The 20,989-nt window shown below is 45.8% G+C and overlaps 1 protein-coding gene across 2 annotated transcripts in view; it reads right to left on the bottom strand.

Annotated features, from left to right (window-relative positions):
• The window catches only part of CHD2 (chromodomain helicase DNA binding protein 2), a 1,519,436-nt gene that overhangs the window by 477,341 nt on the left and 1,021,106 nt on the right, over nucleotides 1-20,989 (bottom strand). For both annotated transcript variants that reach the window (XM_069222751.1, XM_069222752.1), the window contains one exon: nucleotides 17,412-17,551. In XM_069222751.1, the coding sequence (XP_069078852.1) occupies nucleotides 17,412-17,551 (140 nt within the window). The remainder of the gene's footprint in view (nucleotides 1-17,411; nucleotides 17,552-20,989) is intronic.

The following is a 20,989-nucleotide window of genomic DNA, read 5'->3' as shown; positions in this document are numbered from 1 at the left end:
CCTCAGTATTACTAGAACTCCAAATACCAGCTCTCCCTTGCTTGATATTCACACGAGGAATTCCATGACATGTCCTACGAGAAAAAGTATTCAAAGAAGGCATCAGGAGTGATATTTCAGAATTCTTTACCCTCAACATCGATATAGTCAAAAGTGCAGGTACTATCTGGGAGGCCTTCAATGTCATCATGAGAGGAGCCTGCATTGCAAAGCAATCTGGTATTGTTAAAGAGAGCAGTCTCTGTTTAGACAAACTAGAAACAAAACTGAAATCTCTAGATTAGAACCTTCAAGAATGCATTGAGCGCGCCCTTGTTTGCATTCACTCTAAATTAGTTAAATTCAACTAAACAATCTGTAGTTAGATCAAATTCTTGGATAGGAAGCTAAAGTGAGAGCATATGGTGAGAGAGATAGGCCAAGTATAACTCTCACTAGTGTGATCTGAGGGCCTTGGGCCAGCACTGATATTACTATGCCACAAGCACCTCTGAGGGCAGAAAGATGCTTAACAAATTTTGCTAATTTTACTTTAATGCTCTACAAACTAGCTCGACTGCAGAGAAGTATACCTTATTTTTAAATACTATTGAGCTGGCCTGGTTAGATAATCCCCATTGACAGAACCTATTTGTATCTATAGAGGAAATACTACAGGTAATAAAAGATTCCCTAATTGTCAGAGTTCCTTGCCTGGACTGACTTACACTCCAATAAGGAGTATGCCCAGTTACTGCCACAACACATCTTAGCTATATACAAGGGGATATATTAAACAGGATTGCTTCCCTGTACACTTAGGGAAGCTTTCATGATCGCTTAGTTAAAGCCACATAAACCAGCCGATCAATGTGATTCATAATCGCCCTTTATCCCAGATTAATATCAACAATAAAAGTCTGGCCAAAATATTTGCTAATCGAGTAGTACCTTTCCGACAGTTACTAATCCGACCTAAACAAATGGTTTTCATTGTAGGGTGCTCCACACTGCATAATCTTCATACGTTTTTTAGCATCCTGCACCAATTGGCCACTCAGCTTAAAGCTGCATTGTCTTTTTGGATGAAACAAAAACACTTCATTCATTGGAATGGGGACTTTATTTCACTTTCTGACCAGGCCGGGGTTTGGCGCCTAGTTTCTCAGAAGGGCAGAGCTTTTATATAATGTTCCCACGGCCCACAAACAGAATGATCTGATATTAGCACCTCTCGCTATCTTGATAGGAATGAGGAAAAGATGTCCACTGTCACTAATTCTTTTTGCTGTGCAACTCCACCAACACCACATAGATAGAGGTCTAAGGGCCAGATGTAGCAAAGGGTTTTACCCATTTTGTGTCTATGGGAAAATGTGTTCGTACATATGGCCCTAAATTTCTTATCCTAACAGATCTTGGTCTCCTTATTTGCAGATGATGTCATCCTGAAAGTGAGAAACGCAGATAACAACATTTAGCATTTAATCAAAGAATTTCTCCGATTCAATGTCCTTCCGGGCATTTCCATAAAATGGGCAAAATCAGAAACCATCCCATCCATCTGAATACCTGCTGCAGCAGTGTGAACCAACTGTAAAATATGGGGGTATCTTGTTCACCACAGACATTAAAGTCATATTACAACAGAACTAAGGTGCAGTGCTGACTAATATGGAGGCCCAAATATGCAGGTTCTAGACTCAACTCTCGCATTGCTGCTGCATCGCTCTTACTCTTGTATTCTCCTTGCTTTTTCCCCCGTTTTTGGGGTGCCTCCTCTTTTCTTTTTCCTCGTTATCAGTGCTTTCTCCTTGCTTTTCCCTCTGTATTTTTGGGTGCCTTCTCCTTGCTCTTCCCTAGTTTTCACTGTTTTCCCCTTGCTTTTTCCCCCATTTTTTGAGTGCCTTCTCCTTGGTTTACTGCAGTTTTCACTGCTGTCGCCTTGCTTTCCCCCCCATTTTTGAGTGCCTTCTCCTTGCTTTGACCTTGTTTTCACTTCTTTCGTCTTGCTTTGACCCTCTATTTTTTAAAGTACTTTCCCCTTCTGAAGGGCCCTCAAGACTTGGCTGTTAGAATGATCCTCGGGACCGGCAAGCACCTGGATACCCTGATGGGTGATCAGCCAGGCTTTACAAATTCTGATCGACTGATTGATTGCAATAGAGATGTGTATCAAGTTGCAATTATCCCTCACAGGTACACTGGGACTAGCTAAACTGAAAATTCGGCCTAAACTGCTATCTTTTTTCACAAACAAACCTATCCTGTCATCCAGGTCTGTTTCCCAGAATTTAAAATCAAACATGTCTCAGGTTATCTGGGCATAGAAACAAACTAGAGTAAAATGGGAATTCCTAACATTGCCTATTGCACAGAGCGTTTCGCCACTCTTGATTTTGAATAGTACTATCTCTATGTGCAGGCACAATATATTTACTACTGGTACTTCCCTTCACCCTTCCAGCAGCATGTGGCATTATAAGGAGATTCCACATGCCCATAAAGCATGAAAAAGGCCATTTGCTTCCCTTGTAGCCAGCCTTTTGGAATGATTGTCAAATTATGATGCAGACTGTGGGCATGTTACATCCTACGGCGTACAGCAAAGTTGGAGGCCATATATGCCCCTAGTGTGTCAGTAGCATTCAATTTTGCTATACCACCAATATGAGACCTGAAGGCAAGTAGGGAACTTGAAACAATAGAGCTGACCACATTAGGCAACATATAACTTCTTTCTATAGCAGACATAAAGAGCTACATGAGGCTTGCAGCATTAAACCTCTTTTTTAGACCACAAATGCACACTTTCCGGCTCCTCCACCAACATTGGGTCAACTAGAAAATCTTTCATCAAAGAACAGACAGCTACGTTGTCACCTAATGATGGACTAAGACTAACCAATTCAAGTTTATACACAGAGTATACTACATCCCTGCATCCCTATACCATATGGGCTTGAGGGTGGAGGTGCATCCTGCTGGATGTGGCTAGACAAGAGAAGATGTTTACATGTAGCTTGGTACTTGATTTCAACTTTTTGGATAGTACATTAAAAGAAGATAAAGTGGGCTGCTGTGTTCTTCCTCATTACCAGTAAAAGCTCTGCTGCAATATGCAAAATAGCTCCTCCGAAGTTTGAAAGCTTATAGCATTTTCAATGTTATTGCCAAAGAGAAGGGCTGCAACACATTGAGGCCGTAGACCACTGCCAAAAACAACCCATTAGGTGCTCAACATATTGTACTGTAATGAACAACTAGAAGCCTACTGGAACTTAATCAACCAAGGCCGAAAGACAAATGGGGTCCCCTCCAGTTGCACATACAGTGTGCCTCTGGGAACACATCTAATAAGGCACTGGATGAGATGGGGAACTAATTACCATACTCAGAGTAGTGTCACCACTGCCTTGTACGAGACCTGAGCCTGCACAGGATTGATCCATTTGAACGATGCACAGATACAGTGTGGTAGATCTACGCTATATGTAACAAAGGTTTGCTTTAGGTAAAAATGTGTATGCTAAATGTATATCACGGCACCATTAGCGGCATTAAGTATAATGTAACCACGTGGTTTGGTGGTGGAATTATGATCCCCTTACACTCAATGGATGGTTGGGATGTTTGCGGTCCTTAAGTTCTATGTTATCTGTATTTCGATTTATACAATGCTATCACAATGAAATAAAAAAAGAAAATATATTGCACCACTTTTATACCTCTTCTGCACAACAGCAAATCCTCATCTCTAGAACAGAATATTTTCCCATAGTCTCCCAATACCGAATGGTAACAGTTTCTCTGAAGAGCATTTTCACCTTGTTCCCCTTCCTAGTAACAGTACTTATCTATTGTGGGTCACCCACACCTACAGACAGGCATCTGGCTAGCACAACCCTAGAACTCATGTTAGAAAAACTCAGCTCTTCAGGGTAAGAGGTCACTCTCCATACAAATGCCCTGTGTTTAAGAGTCTCCACAGTGGGCAGATGATTTGTAACCACTGTTGTGAAGATATCTTTGTAATTCATGTAACTTTTTGTTTCCTTTGGGTGTTCAAGTGCCACCATTGCATGGCCTAATTCTGCAGGATTCACTGCATAGTGAGGCCTCTGGTGGTGAACTGCAGCGGGACAGAGATGTAAGGGTCTTCTTCTCAGTGACTTTTCCCTTATCCCTTCTGCATTGTGAGACCGCCTTCTGTGTGGTTTAGCAGGTTGTTCCTAACAACTGGAGCCCAGACATGAGTTCTGGGATTGGGGTGTACTGAGAGGCTTTGGCACTTTACTTCCGGTCCACAGTCACTGTTGCAGCCTCTGCTTGTAAGTCTGCTCCAAAACAATTCAACAGGATTTGTTGCTGTCTGCAATAAGGAGACCCAAGTGAAGCCATTCCCCATACCCGTGGATGAGGCAAATGTTCCATAAATATATCTTAGATTAGTGTCTGTTGTTTTAGCTTCAGTTGTGCTTTACAGCCTGTACAACATCTTGTTTATTCACATGTTGTTGGTTGGGCAACTGCTTGTGTCCCTAATGAAGGGCAGAATACGCAGAGTGGAGGGCAAGAAACACATCTCTTTAACTTTGCATATTTACCCTGTAGGAGAGAAATCTCTGTTTGTCCTGAGAACGTTGTGAGACACACTCATAAAAGTCCTCTGCTCTCCCCCAGGTCTCGATATGTTATTACAACACATCCAGTAAAATGCTCTGTGCACTGGCTCTGCCACTTTAATCCAATCTTGTCCTAGGCCAGGAGATCTAGACTGGGCGTCATCAGGACTTGCATCTTTTTCAAAGCATTCAGGGGCGTGTTTTGAATGAATGGGCAGGACCCTGAGGAGGTTTCCCTGGCATTGTATTGCATAACCTATACAGGGAGTGCAGAATTATTAGGCAAATGAGTATTTTGACCACATCATCCTCTTTATGCATGTTGTCTTACTCCAAGCTGTATAGGCTCGAAAGCCTACTACCAATTAAGCATATTAGGTGATGTGCATCTCTGTAATGAGAAGGGGTGTGGTCTAATGACATCAACACCCTATATCAGGTGTGCATAATTATTAGGCAACTTCCTTTCCTTTGGCAAAATGGGTCAAAAGAAGGACTTGACAGGCTCCGAAAAGTCAAAAATAGTGAGATATCTTGCAGAGGGATGCAGCACTCTTAAAATTGCAAAGCTTCTGAAGCGTGATCATCGAACAATCAAGCGTTTCATTCAAAATAGTGAACAGGGTCGCAAGAAGCGTGTGGAAAAACCAAGGCGCAAAATAACTGCCCATGAACTGAGAAAAGTCAAGCGTGCAGCTGCCACGATGCCACTTGCCACCAGTTTGGCCATATTTCAGAGCTGCAACATCACTGGAGTGCCCAAAAGCACAAGGTGTGCAATACTCAGAGACATGGCCAAGGTAAGAAAGGCTGAAAGACGACCACCACTGAACAAGACACACAAGCTGAAACGTCAAGACTGGGCCAAGAAATATCTCAAGACTGATTTTTCTAAGGTTTTATGGACTGATGAAATGAGAGTGAGTCTTGATGGGCCAGATGGATGGGCCCGTGGCTGGATTGGTAAAGGGCAGAGAGCTCCAGTCCGACTCAGACGCCAGCAAGGTGGAGGTGGAGTACTGGTTTGGGCTGGTATCATCAAAGATGAGCTTGTGGGGCCTTTTCGGGTTGAGGATGGAGTCAAGCTCAACTCCCAGTCCTACTGCCAGTTCCTGGAAGACACCTTCTTCAAGCAGTGGTACAGGAAGAAGTCTGCATCCTTCAAGAAAAACATGATTTTCATGCAGGACAATGCTCCATCACACGCGTCCAAGTACTCCACAGCGTGGCTGGCAAGAAAGGGTATAAAAGAAGGAAATCTAATGACATGGCCTCCTTGTTCACCTGATCTGAACCCCATTGAAAGCCTGTGGTCCATCATCAAATGTGAGATTTACAAGGAGGGAAAACAGTACACCTCTCTGAACAGTGTCTGGGAGGCTGTGGTTGCTGCTGCACGCAATGTTGATGGTGAACAGATCAAAACACTGACAGAATCCATGGATGGCAGGCTTTTGAGTGTCCTTGCAAAGAAAGGTGGCTATATTGGTCACTGATTTGTTTTTGTTTTGTTTTTGAATGTCAGAAATGTATATTTGTGAATGTTGAGATGTTATATTGGTTTCACTGGTAATAATAAATAATTGAAATGGGTATATATTTTTTTTTGTTAAGTTGCCTAATAATTATGCACAGTAATAGTCACCTGCACACACAGATATTCCCCTAACATAGCTAAAACTAAAAACAAACTAAAAACTACTTCCAAAAATATTCAGCTTTGATATTAATGAGTTTTTTGGGTTCATTGAGAACATGGTTGTTGTTCAATAATAAAATTAATCCTCAAAAATACAACTTGCCTAATAATTCTGCACTCCCTGTATATTATTCTGGGGTTCCAGGAAGGCTTTCTTGAAAAGATTAATGTTGTCTTTCAGATTCAAGACTTCATGAGGCCCAGGTCTGTTGCATCTGAAAAGATCTCGCCTTCTGATCAGACTGATAACTGCAGGTATCCTTGAAGAAGACTGATTCATTTGCAATCTTTTATTTGCTCTATTAGAATAATACCAACTACATCGGGCAGTCAAAACTGAGTCTTTGCTGACAGCTCTGCTTCAGGGAAAGGAATATGGGTCCATTGTGGAATTCATTGAGAAACAACTCTTGTTCTCCTCTGGCATCACTTTTGATGGCTTGATAGCTACAGCTGTTATGACTTTCTTCACTGATGACACCAGAAGACAATATTGGCTTCGCCTGAGGAGGAAGAACTCAGAAGTTATATGTCTAAATTTTAAATTCCTAGGGCAGAAATGGTGTGGTCAACAGAGGGTCAAAATAGTTATGGAGGCAATGGAGATGCAAAGTTCATGGTGGCTCTTCAGTCCCGTCAGCAGCACTAAAGTATTCTAATCCTTTAAGCTAGCCCTCTCACTAATATGCTTTCAAAGATCACTACTTGCCTGGTCAGTTGGGAAAGTGTAAGGCTTCATATCGGCTATGTTCAGTCTGAACCCTGTACACTCCTGCCCACTATTCCTCAAAACTCCTTGGATCATCCATGTATCGTGGTCTTGGTTTGCTGGCCTAGTCTTCTGCTCAAGAAGACAACTCCAAAGGATGGGATTACATATCCGTCCTAGAAATAAGGTTGCTTCCTAAGGAGCTGAACTCAGAAATGTTCGTTATCCTCTTTTTGAGGTTGTAACACCCTGAAGCCTTCTGCCCGATTACATATCCCAGTGGCAGTTCCTCACAGAAAGCTCTTTGGCTTTGCGGGGCAGATGGACAATACCATTTCATAGACTTGTGTTTTTTAGCTGAAGTCAACACCACAGGTTTTCATCAAGGTTCTAGCTTCTTGGGGGCAGTTAGCAGAGTGGGTGCTAGGTGTGCTATACGTTGAGGGGATCCAGGTTCACCTTTACCCACCCTCTCAAGTAGAAGATATCATCATGAGAGAATGCTGTCTCTTTAGGAGGTTAGACTGGAAGTTGAATGTGAAGAAGTCAGAGCTGGCTCCAGCCAAACCGTGAAAGATCACTGGAGCCCTGTTTGACACGCACTTTACTATGAAACACACTCTGGCAGTGGAGAGGAGAACTCTACTGTGCTATCTTCTTGATCTCTAGGCGGCTCCAGCGTGTCTGTTCCTAAGCTCCCAAAGGAAAATGATTAACTGTGTGATCACGTGTAAGGTGGGGTTCTGGGATCCTAGAGCCTTCAGTACTTAAAGGGGTAGGTTTACCACAGATCTCCCAAGGCCAGTGGCACTGCTGCACTCCAATAGACCATGGCCCTTCATTCTACAACCTATGTGCATCCAACTTGCCAAGAAGGTGTCATTTTTCTATACCTGCTACACTTGGCTAAATCTGGCTTGTAGTTTGCTTCCATAAAGGATCACCTAGCAGCTCTTACTGCTTACAGAAAATGTCCTTCGCAAACCTCTTTTCTCAAAGCCCCTGTGATAAAGCTTTTTTTCGAAGATTTGAAGGTTTTCCCTCCCATTAGGCATCCTTCACCTCCCTTGGAACGTCGCATAATCCATTCACGACTTATGCAGGAACCTTTTGAGCCAATTCACAATGCTTCCCTGCAGCATCTTTCTTGGGAAACAGCTTTCTTGGTAGCTATAACATCGGTCTGCAGGGTTAGCGAGACCTAAGCGCTATGCTCACGCGAACCATACACAGTCTTCCACTCTAACAAAGTGGTCATGAGGACTCACCCAAAAGTCCTCTCTACGGTTATTTTGGATTTACTTGCTAATCAGACCATCTCGTAACCAACGTTGTTTCAGAATCCCTCAACTCCAGCTGAGAGAACTCTTCATTCCCTAGATGTGAGGAGTTTTTTGAAATTTTATCTCGATAAGACACGTGACAACTGCAGATCGAACCAACTGTTTATCAACTATGGGCCAGTCCATACAGAGTTAGCCACATGTAAACCGTCCATCTCCCAACAGACAGTATCCTGTAGTGCTATCAAAAAGCTAACAAGACACTAACAGGTAGACCAAAAGCTCACTCCACTAGAGGTAAAGCAGCTACTGCAGCTTTAATGAGGAATATCCCTATAGCAGAAATTTGCAAAGCAGCCACATGGAGATCTGTTCACACATTCAACAAGTACCACTGCCTAGACTCAGATGCTAGAGCGGATGTTCAAGTAAAACAGGCCTCACTCAGAAATTTGTTTGCTTAAATTGGGCTATCTTACTCTTTCCTCTGACTTCTCCACCGTTTTTAGTAGAGGTAGGCTTGCTACTTTACTCAGTGCTTATGATTATCAGTAGAGATCACCTACAAGAGAAGGAACAGTTTCTTACCTGTAATTCCAGGTCTCTCAGAAGGGAACCTCCATTGAAGTCATAAGCAACCCCCTATCCTCCCCAGTGAAGTGGACAGAGGTACATTTATCCCATACATACATTCTACCATCACCTCAAAAAGAACTGAATAAACTTCCATCTGTTGAGCATGTGATGTGTGGTCTCTGGGTCCTTAAAGGTACAGACTCTAATTTTAACTCATATACTGATGGCTTATTGGCCTACACTGTCCTGCTTTACTTCATCTCTCTACTCCTTCAAAAAAGGATTTGTGACAGGCATTCCCGCTGTTTTACTAAAATTCTACTGGCCCCTTTTGGGACTCCAAGATGAAGAACTGGGCCATTGTAGCTTGCTCCAATAGGCTGCATTAAATTTTTCTCTCAAGTGACTCTGCAGGCCTTCCTGAAGAAAAGCGAACATTACACATAAGAAAATTAATTATAAAGAAATGCTCTGGGGTCCCCACATGTGGGCGGGACTATTCAGTGCATATGACTATCATTGGAGACCCCCTAAGAAAGAAGGAATATTTCCTTTCGGTACCACTGGCAAAAGATAAGTGTAGGAAGCTGGCTCTGTATATACTATATCAAATGAAATATAGTGTGCACAGTCAAGAGGTTCCCCACATGCTTAACAGAGGCTAAAGTAGATAATAATAATAAAGCTCTTCTTTGTGGTAGTGTGGTCGTGCAGTTCAGTTTATCAGAGGGTAGTGTAAAGCATTTGTTGTACACACACAGATAAAAATCGAAGCACACACTCAATAACTAACTCCAGGCCAATTATTTTAATAGAGCAACAATATACGTTGTTATGTTATTTCTAGAACCACAAGATTCTGGTTGCCGGTAGGTACATTTGCAAGTAAGTAGCAAGCATTTGTAGCCCCATCACTTTGTATCAATTTGGCCAGTTAAACGGTTTTCAAGTAAATAGCAATAATCTGTTTTAAAAGTTGACAGTGCAATTTTCAAACACATTCCTGGGGGAAAAAAGTTGGTACAGTTTTGAGGTAAGTACAAAACTTACAGTTCCAGTCTCTGGGGGTTAGAATGCCACCAGCAACACGGGGCCTTCTTGGTGCAGAGGTCAATGATGCTGCAAGATTTAAAATGGGATCCCTTGGAGATTGGGCGAACTCGGAAATGAATCTGCCAGCAGGTAAGTTCCCGTGTCTTCAGAGGGCAGACCTGTGGGGTTTAGGTGAGCGCCGGGGGGAGCCACAGGTCAGCACCAAACACACACCCTGAGCGGCACAAGGGCAGCCAGGTGCAGGGTGCAAACAGCATCGTGCTCCCAATGCTTTTGAATAGGGGCACCCCGGGGGTCACAAGTAGGCTGCAGACTGGGCCCAGGCAGTCGGTTCAGGAAAACCACCAGCTGGACACGTAGGAGGGTCGCCTGCTGCAGGTTGCTGCACTGGATGTCAGATTCCACAAAGCCAGGGGGCTGTGGGTGCAGGGTACCTTTTGGCATCGGATATCTTCGTCCGGATCCTTCACGGGCAGGGGAGTCCTCTGGATTTAGTCAACAGGTGTTGTTGTGTCGGTCAGGAGGGGTCAACTCAGGGTGGATACGAGGTCCGAATCGCCTGGGGGCCTGCTCTAGACACCTGGACACAGGCCGTGGGCATCGGGTGCCGAGTGGGCAAGACTTGCGGATGTGGGGTAGTTCTCGAGCTCTTTGCTAGAGTTTCTTTGTAGACAGGGCTGCTGTCCTCAAGAGATCTTGGTCCTCTGGTGGGCAGGCAGTCCTCTTGGGGCTTTTAAGAGGTTGCTGGTCCTGCACAATGCATCGCATTTTTGTAGCATTTCTTTAGTCTGTGAACACCTGCACCAGTTTCCCTTGGAGAAAGGGAAGGAATTCTTTCAATACAAGCCTGATCGCCCTTAGCTCCAAAAGGTTGATTTAGAGCCTGGACTTTGCCGGAGACCATATGCCCCTGATCTCCACCTTTCCCATGTGGCTGCACCCTCCCAGGAGTGACGCATCTGTCATCACTGTCGGATCTGGTTGGGGAAGAGAGAGGGATCTGCCTCTGACCCAATCTCAGTTTGTTCACCTCCACTGTAGATCTTTTGCAGTTCCCTCCCCGATCTGGACCATGTCGGAGAGATTTCTCAGATGCTACTCCCACTGAAACTTCAGATCCCACTGCATAGCCCGCATACGCCATCTGGAATGTGTGACCAGCAGGATGCAGGAGACCATGAGGCCCAGAAACTTCAGACGTTCTCACAAAAACCGAGGATAGAGGCTGAAACATTGGTATCATAGCCTGAATATCCTGGAATCGCCACTTGGGAGAAAAAGTCAGAAACTTCACTGTATCCAGGACAGCTCCGAAGAATAGGAGTGTCTTAAAGGGAGTCAGGTGTGACTTCAGCATATTCATAGTGAACCCCAGCAAATGCAGGAGGTCTGCAATTTTAGTGGGAGAGAGCACAATCACTGGGGTCCTGATTAGCAGGATCCCAACGAAAACAGTCAAAACACACTGATAGCAGGCAAGACGTGGAGGACATGCCAAAAAGAGGGTACTTTCCTACATCAAACATGTCAGGTCATACCCCAATACTTTTGCCAGCATTGGTTTTACGATTCCATGCACTATGAGGGTTCCCTAGAGGACTCCCAGCATTGCTCCTACCAGTCTTCTGCGTTTTTCTCGGGTTGCCAGTGCTGCTGCCTCCCCTCAGACAGGTATGTGCCCTCCTGATGTTTGACCAGCTCAGGCAGAGGAAGGTAGAACAAAGGATTTCCTTTGGGAGCGGGAGGTAACATCCTCTCCCTTGGAAATAGGTGTTACATGGCTTGGGAGGAGTAGCCTCCCCTAGCCACCGGCATGCTTTGAAAGGCACATTTGGTGCCCTCCTTGCATAAACCGGTTTGCAGCAGTCCTGGGACCCCTGGTTCCTGCTCTGGTGTGAAACTGGACAAAGGAAAGGGGAGTGACCACTCCCCTGTCCATCACCATCCTAGGGGTGGGACCCAGAGCTCCTCCAGATGGCCACTCGATTCTGCCATGTTAAATCCAAGGTGAGCAGAGGCCCCTGGGAGCATCTGAGTGGCCAGGTCAGGTAGGTGACAACACAGCCCCCTCCTCATAGATGGTCACCCTGCTAGGTGACCAATCCCCATTTCTCAGCTATTTAGGGTCTCCCTCTTGGGTGGGTCCTCAGATTCGACGTGCAGGATTCCAGCAGGACTCCTCTGCGTCGTTTACTTAATCTTCTAGACACTGGGACCTCAAACGGACCCTCCAGGAACCGACAATCTGCAACTTCAGCGATGACTCCACTCTGCAACATTGTTTCTCTGGTTCCTTCCAGCAACTGCAGTATTTCCCCAGCTGTGCATCCTCTGAGGGTGACGAGTCTTCAGCCTGCACAAGAAGTAAGAGGGAATCTCCCTTGGAGTGAAGGAGTCACTTCCCTGCATCTGCAGGCACCAACTGCAACGACGACCAGCTGCGTGGATCTTCTCCGCTCCAAAGGTGCGTGTAGCCTGCATCACAGGTGGTGGTCTGCAGTGGTCCCCTTGGTCCTCTCTATCAACTGTCCAATTTGGGAGACAGAAAGCCCTTGCTTCTTCTTGCAGGACAGTACCTCTGTGCAGAGCAACTGTTGCAGCTACCAAGGCTTGTTTGTTCCACCTCCAAGGCATCTTCAAGCTATGTGTAGCCCCAGGCTTCAGCATTCTTTCCTGCAAAGCACAGTCTCCTGTCTGCTGCTCCAATGAGTGGGACTCCTCATTGGGTTTGCTAAGTAGATCTCACTGCAACTCCTGTGCCTGCTGCCAGTGGGTTGCCTGTGGGGACTGCCTCCTCTTCTTGCGACTCTCCCAGCTGCTGAGGGTCACCCTGGACTCCCCTCCTTGGGTTGAGTCCCTTGGACCTTGCTGGTCCTCTTCAGCCGTGCAAAAACCTCGTCTCCGATTCTTGCATTTGCCGAGGCTTGTTGGTGGTTTTCCAGCACTACTGACTGACTGCATCACGACTGCTGGCGTGGGACATCACTTGCATCACTTCTGGGACTCCTCTTCAGCTCCTGTGCTACACTGCTGAACTTCTTCATCCCCAGTCGACCTGGTCCTGCATTCACAGGTGAGTAGTGGCTTCTGACTTAACTGGAAACTCCAACTCCAACTGGACTTGGTCACCTTCTTTTGCAGATCCTCTTCCGTCAGGATCCACCTTTTGGTTCTTCCAGTCTTGGTTGGGTCTTGCACAATCCTTTTCCAAAGTCCTCCTGTTGGTTTTGGGGAAAACCAGGTTCTTACGTCTGCTCTCCTGGTCGCTGGGGTTCACTCTAGTACTCACCTTGTGGGGTTCCTAGTTCCTCTGGCTTCCCTCTACTGATTACACTTCCTTGGGTGGGGGACTGCCTTTCACATTCCATTTTTTGAGTACATGGTTTAGCCCTCCCCTAGGGCCCTCACTATTTTCTATTGCGTTCTAAGCTATTTACCTATTGCTAATGCATATATAATAGTGTTTTTACTTACCTCCAGTTGGGGGATTGCCTACTCAGTGTCTAGTATTTGTGTTACTATAGTAAAGTACCTTTATTTTCTATTTACATGTCTGTAAATGCTGTGTGGCTATAATGGTATTGCATAAGCGTTTCATGTTTCCTACATAAGTCTTGGCTGATCATCCACTGCTACCTCTAGAGAGCCCTGGCTTCCTGACAGTGCCTACACCTCCCTAATATAGGATACCTGGACTTGGTGTAAGATGATAACACCATAGGTGCTCACCACACACCAGGCCAGCTTCCTACATTTGATATCAAACACGCCCAGGTTCGGAGTTACTATTATGTAGCTGGACACATGTAGTGACCTATGCCCAGTACACGGGTAAAATTGCTTCCCCGCACTTACGAAGTCCAGTGTAATGGAGCTGAAGTTCTTTGGTGGCACCATTGCTTACACTTATGCAGGGGTGCCCTCACACAGACACTTGCACCCTGCAATCTAGGATAGAAGTGCCTACCATAGGGGTGACCTGGTGCAGTGACCTGTATGAAAGGGTGCATGCACCTTTTCACACAGGCTGCCATGGCAGGACTGCAAACACATTTTGCATGGGCTCCCATGGGTGGCACAATACATGCTGCAACCTAAGGGGAAGCCCTGGTGCCCCAATGCCCTAGGTACCCGAGTACCATATACTAGGGTCTTACAAGGGGTCACCAGTATGCCAATTGTGGGGTGTGCAAAGTCCTAGGCAACCAAATTTAGAGGGAGAGTGCACAATCATTGGGGTCCTGGTTAGCAGGATCCCAGTGAAAACAGTGAAAGCATACTGACAGCAGGTAAAAAGTGGGGGTAACCATGCCAAAAAGAGGTACTCTCCTACAGGAGATGACAGCCTGGGGTGAGATCCCCTTCAACAGCCAGTTGCTGAGGTAGGGGAAGACTGAAACCCCTAGTCAGAGCAGATGAGCTGCAGCCACTGCCATCACTTTCGTGAACACCCGAGGGGCGCTGGTAAGGCCAAAGGGGAGCACAATGAACTGAAAGTGATAGTGACCTACAAGGAACTGCAAGTAAGGTCTGTGAGCAGGCAGGATGAGAATATGGAAATAGGTGTCCTGCAAGTCCAATGTTACGATCCAGTCTCCAGGGTCCAGGGCAGAGAGGATCTGAGTCAGAGTGGGCATTTTTAACTTTTCCTTCCTGAGGAAGAGATTGAGGACCCGGAGATCTAGGATAGGACCAAGGCCCTTGTCCTTTTTGGGCAACAGAAAGTAGCAGGAATAACAACCATGACTTACTTCTGGCTCCCTTGGCCAAGAGAGCCATAACCCTGTCATGGAGAAGTGCCAAGTGATCCTCCGTCATCTGACTATAGGATGGTGCAATGGCAGAGGTATAGTCTCGAAGGGGAGGGAGTAGCACCTTTAGATGATTTGCAAGAACCACTTGTCCATCGTGATGGATTCACAGTAGAGCAGGTGATGGTTAATCCTGCCACCAACTGGTCCGTGATGGAGCGATGGACTAGGAAGGCTTGGGAGGCTGCAGCAGGGGTGGTGGACTGGTAGGGCCGCTGGCTCCATGATCCACAGGGATGTTGGATCCTTTGTCCTTGGTCACACAGAAGCTGGGCAGCGTGCGCAGCATGGTGGCTGGAGGGAAATGGCACGGCTGGGTGCCTCTTCCGTAGCCACAAAAGGAAAACTGAGGGGGCAAGGAACAGCTGCACGGCCAAGGGATGGAGCCATAGCCCGGTACACCCTAAAGCAATTTAAGGCTGAATCCGCTTTAGCTCCGAAGAGAGATGGGTGCCATTGAAGGGCATGTCTATAAGTGATTGCTGGACATCCCCCGAAAAGCCAAACGTCCTCAACCAAGCATGGTGCCAAAGGGTCACTGTCGACAAAATCAATCTGCCCAGTAAGTCAGTGGTGTCCAGGCCTTCTTCAAGGACCTGTGGCAACACCGGAGCGACCGTATCCCATGAAGTATAGTTGTAGTGGCCCAAAAGGCATGAGACCAGAACTAACCTGCTCGCCTATCCACCTGTGGTGCATTACCGGTCGGAGTGACTTTGTGGCTTCTCCTGTTACGTTTTTCTCCGCAGCAGCAAATCCATTTCAGCAGTCCTTTGCGAAAGGGGTATCAGACCTCGTGAACTGTTTTCAGCTACAGCCTTCTGCTTTGTCCCGCTACAGATTTTGGACTTCCATCTCGACAGCTTAGTCAGAAGGTAAAAATCTTCACTATGGCTTTGCTCCACAGCTATCAGACAACACTTCCTCCTCGGAAACTCCCACAGTCTTGCTCCACTGAACTTCTACCTTCTCAGTGATTTTTCTTTTGAACTTTTCTAGACCCGAAGGCAAGAGCTGATCAGGCCAAGTCCACTTTGTGTACCTGAACCATGCTCCATCGCGGTTGGCCTTAACGTTTGAATTTTACTTGGTCTAGCATGAGCAGATGTACCTGGTTGGCACTTTTTGCTTTCAAGTGCTAATTTGAACCATAAACGTTGATGGTTTTGGTGTCCAATAATTTATTGAAATGTACTCTGGTTTTCTAAATTGGTTTGGGATTTTTATTGTGTTGTGTTTTCACGTTATTAATGTTTGTGTGCTGCATAAATACTTATGCCTCTAAGCTAAGTCTGACTACGTTTTGTGCCAAGCTACCCAGGGTTAAACACAGGTTAGTTTGGTGACTTTTGTTCAACCTCCCAAAAATTGTGGCTGTTGCTTGACCACGACTGACACTCCATTCAACCAACAACCCAATTTCTCACTAAGGACTCTGCTGATGAGTGATAGATAAGCAAGCCACAGGAATGTATTTGGTACAAACCGAAAGATTCAATCCATGAGTGAGCTGGGGGCATCAACATTGCAGGGACCATGTGCTCCTGTGAAGAATAATGCAGCCAGTCTGTTAATGGTCTGGAAATATTATAATTAGCAGGATATACAAATCAGAGAATAGCTAAGTTCAGATGAAGATAGGTGTGAGAGGGTAGGCATGGGTTCTAGTCGTGGGCCCTTTTTTTTACCCTAACTGGCCACATAAAGAAGATGCCAAAAGAAAACTCTACTATTTCAGCCCTTTACCTAGAGGTTCAGGCTGAACGGCCTGGGAGAGAGAGCTGAGAAATCAAGCAGCAAGGTCGCAGAGCAAAGGGGTAGAGCAAAGGATCAATAAACAGAACTACTGCATAAAAATGAACTATTAGTACTTTTAAAGGATACAAACCTCTTACATGTATTGCTTTGTCTACAAATAGAAGGGATTGAAAGGAGATAAGGAAAATGGAGGGAGGACAGCTGATGGGGGTAACAGAGCAAATTAAAGAACTTCCTGAAGTAGCAACCTCCCCACCCCTCAAAAATGTATGTGGCTCCAAAACGGGAAGGCAGGGAGTGAGGCTGAGGAAATGGAAGGAAACAGAGCGCCAAATGGGAAAATGAGGCAGGTCACAATCCTGTTGTTCTACCTATTGTAGCCCTAGGTAGCAGAGCAAATCCCAGACACCATCAGACTGTGGCTTCAAAAGGAAAGATGTGAGAACAAAGGTGGAGTAAAATGGATAGAAGAAAGGAGAGAAAAGGGGGAAATGAGCAAATGAAGGGTAAAGCACTACTTCAAAGCACTATTTTTTTTTAACCTAAGAAACCAGACATTATCAACAATGCAACTCAGAGCATATAACAAAAAATGTAAAAATATAAAAGAATAAAAAAAGATAACAAGAAATTTAGAGCTGCTGATTTTCTGCAGCTGTGTACTGCTTGGAGAAACTTTGAAGATTTGCTAGCACGTGAGCTACTGTCACACCCAAAACTCACCACAATCAGGAAAAGCACCAACCCAATCAAAGCTTTGTCAGATTAAGTTGGTTGTGTGCATCAGAGTAGAGACAAGTCACGCCCAATGGAGAGGAACAAGATCAGGTAAATGGGAGATGTACCTGAGAAACCTGAAAGTCACTATCAGCCATAACAAGGAATCATGAAGTTGGGATTTTGGCAAAGCAAACTTACCCTCTATTGTGCTCTCTTTCAGCTGTTCCTCAAATTCTTGCATCGCTGAAGTGCAGCTGGAATGTAGCAGTTCCCCCAATCGCTTCAGATCGGCTACAGATTTATCTACTAGCTCTGCATCCCTAGCAATGCACTCCAGTCTGAAAGTATAAGCAATTCATATATGTCATACTCTAGCTTTTCTGATGGAATAACATATTACAATATGTGGTCAACAATTCAGTGTACGCAAGTGGTGTGTCAGGAAACCAACCAAGTATTTTTTTAAAGAAGCACATCCTATTTAAATTGCTTCGTAACCATGAACCATACAAGGGCCTTTTTTCAATTAATGTCGATTCTTTTCAGAGTGGTGCACTGTTTCTTAAAAGAGGATTCCTGAAGGTGATTTACATCTGCCCCTTCTTATGTCCAAGGAAAGATGCTTCCATTCGGTGACCAAAGAATATGAATGATTAGGCTGTAAAGTGTGTAGAAAAGTTCCCCTTTTGGCGCGGTACCCCCCACTTTTTGCTTGATGTTGATGCTCACTTGACTGAGTGCGTGCTGGGATTCTGCTAACCAGGCCCCAACACCAGTATTCTTTCCCCAAAGTATACCATTGTTTCCACAATTGGCACACCCATGCCACACAGCTAAGTCCCACCTAAAAGGTAACAGTGTTACCATGGGCTGTATGGCCAGGAAGGGTCTCTAAGGGCTGCAATATATGTATTATGCCACCGTAAGGGACCCATCGCCACGCACCTGCACAATGTCATTGCAGCTTGTGTGTGCTGGTGGGGAGAAAAAGGTAAAGCCAACAAGGCATCTCCTTCTGGGTAAGAATAAACACAATCAAGTATGACTGCTCCAACAGAGTAACCGTGATTCTGGTCCTCTCAACTGATCCTGGAAAGGTGGGTCTGGTGTTGAGAGAACCAGTATCAAAGTTCCTCTGTTGGAGCAGTCCTACTTGATTGTGTTTATTCTCATATAGAAAGGGTGATGTGACTTTTCTCTATCCTCCCCTTCCTCTCCACATTTGGGTGATTAAAGAAATCCCTCTCTGGGTGCCTGTGGCATAGATAAGTCACCCCGCTAACAGGTCTTACAGCTCTAAGACAGGGTGCACAATACCACACGTGAGGGCATAGCTGCATGAGCAATATGCCCCTACAGTGTCCACACCCATTCTTAGACATTGTAAGTGCAGTGTGGCCATATTAAGTATATGGTCTGGGAGTTCGTCAAAATGAACTCCACAGTTCCATGATAGCTTCACGGAAGACTGGGAAGTTTGCTATCAAACTTTTCAGCAATATAAACCCACCCTGATGCCAGTGTTGGATTTATTGTGAAATGCACACAGAGGGCATCTTAGAGATGCTCCCTGTATTTTGCCCAACCCTTTAGTGTCTGTGCCACCCTGTCACTAACCAGACAAATTTCATACCACATGGGGTGAGAGCCTTTGCACTCTCTGGGGTCAGGAGCAAAGCCTGCACTGGATGGAGGTGCTACACACTTCCCCTCTGCAGGAATTGAAAAACTTGGCTGTGAGCCTCAAATGCTCAGTTCTCCTGTTACAGTGCCCCAGGACACTCCAGCTAGTGAAGATGCCTGCCCCCGGACCACGCCACACTTATGGCAGCAGGTCTGGTGGGAAAATTAGGAAAAACAAGAAGGAGTAACCACTGCAGATGGGACCATCCCAAGGGTGTCCAGAGCTGAAGTGAACCCCTCCTCGCAGAATCCTCCATCTTGCTTTGGAGGAGTGGAGCCAGTAGGAATAGGAATGTGCCTGTCTCTCCAAAGGGAGTGGGCACAGGAGGGATGTAGTCACCCTCAGGGACAGTAGCCACTGGTTATTGCCCTCTGACCCCTGTAACACCCTTAAATCTAGTATTTAGGACCACCTCTGACCCTTGCTCTTCAGATTCCTTGAGACTTCAAGAAGAAGAAGACATGCCCCAACAGTGAGGACTCCAGATGAAAACTGGCGCCAGCCCTACCAGTCCATCTGCAGCTACAAGACTCCTCCTACAAAAAGGTGACGCATTCTGCAGGACCAGCGACCTCTACAAACCCCCAGAGGACTGCCTGCCCAGCAGAGGACCAAGAACTCCTGAGGACAGCGACCCTGTCCACAAGAACCACCCAGAACGACTCCAGAACTACCCCAGATCTGTGACCCCTAACCAATCTGCACACGAAGCCCACAGCCCAGGTGGCCCACCAGTCCAGAAAAGGTCCCCAGGTGATTCTGACCTCGAGTCCACCGTAGGTGGAGCAAACCTGGCCAACACAACAACGCCTGCTGCCTAAATCCAGAGGAACTCCCTGACCGAGACCGGATCTGATGAAGATTCCAGATGCCCAAAGGTACCCCTGCAACTGCAGCCCCCTGGCCTTGGGGAATCTGACTGATGATCTAGCAACGTCCAGCGGGCACAGCTCCTACTTGCCCAGCCTTTGGTTTTCTGTAACCGACTCCCTGGACCCAGTCTCCAGCATCTTTGTGACCCCCCGGGGTTCCCACACTGAAAAGCATTGGGCACCCAACGCTGTGTTTCCACCCTGCACCCGGCCGCCCCTGTGCTGCTGAAGGTGTGTACTTGGTGCTGACCTGGCCCCCCCCCCCGGTGCTCATCTAAACCCTCCAGGTCTGTGCCCTGAAATTGCGGGTACGTACCTGCGACCTGTTTCTTTCCAGGTGCCCCCAATCTCCATAGGATTCGATTAAAAACCAGACACCGACTTTGACCTCTGCACCTGGCCGTCCCTGTGCTGCTGGTGGTGAACTTTTAGGGTCAACTTGAACCAACCCTGACTTGTGGACATCCTAACCCCCTAAAACTGGAATCCTAAGTCAAGTACTTACCTGTAACCTGTGCTAACACTTTTCCTCCCCTAGGACTGCATTGCTTCCTATGAGAAATTGCACTGTCTACTTTTGAAATTGAAAAGTATTACTTACTTGTAAACTGATATATAAGTTTGATACAAAATTACAACTGTACTTACCTGCAACAAAGATCCTTTTGGCTCAAGAAATAAAGTAACAAAGTGTATTTATGCAATATAAAAATGTTGGCCTGGAGTTAGTCATTGAGTGTGTGCCTCATTTCTTGACTGTGTGTGTACAACAAATGCTTTGCACTACCCTCTGGTAAGCCTAACTGCTCGACTACACTACCACAAAAGAGAGCATTAGTATTATCTACTTTAGCCTCTGTTAAGCCTTTGGAGATCCACTGGACGCTATACCTCATTTTAAAATAGTATAAACAGAGCCAGCTTCCTACAAGTGTTTCTCCATATTTCGTGAACTGTGTGTGTCAAAGTCTCATTAAGGTGAATAAGTTTCAGTTGGAGATTTCAAGTGGTTTGGAAACTTTCAGTGCTGTGCTTTAAACAGGATTTAATTGAGGGTGGCAATGGTTGCTTTGAGAAATTGTTTTGGGATAGAGGTGGTATAGATTTGCAATTGGTTATGACACAGTCTTTGCTACAGTGCTCTTTAGATTGATGTGATTTGAAAAGATGCTGCAGTAAAGATGTATACTGCATGTGGTACCTCACGCACTGGTGACTTT

This window comes from Pleurodeles waltl, chromosome 3_1 (assembly GCF_031143425.1).
Source record: "Pleurodeles waltl isolate 20211129_DDA chromosome 3_1, aPleWal1.hap1.20221129, whole genome shotgun sequence".
Lineage (NCBI taxonomy): Eukaryota > Metazoa > Chordata > Amphibia > Caudata > Salamandridae > Pleurodeles > Pleurodeles waltl.
Note: the sequence above shows the minus strand (reverse complement) of the source record. Positions and strands in the feature narration are given on the sequence as shown.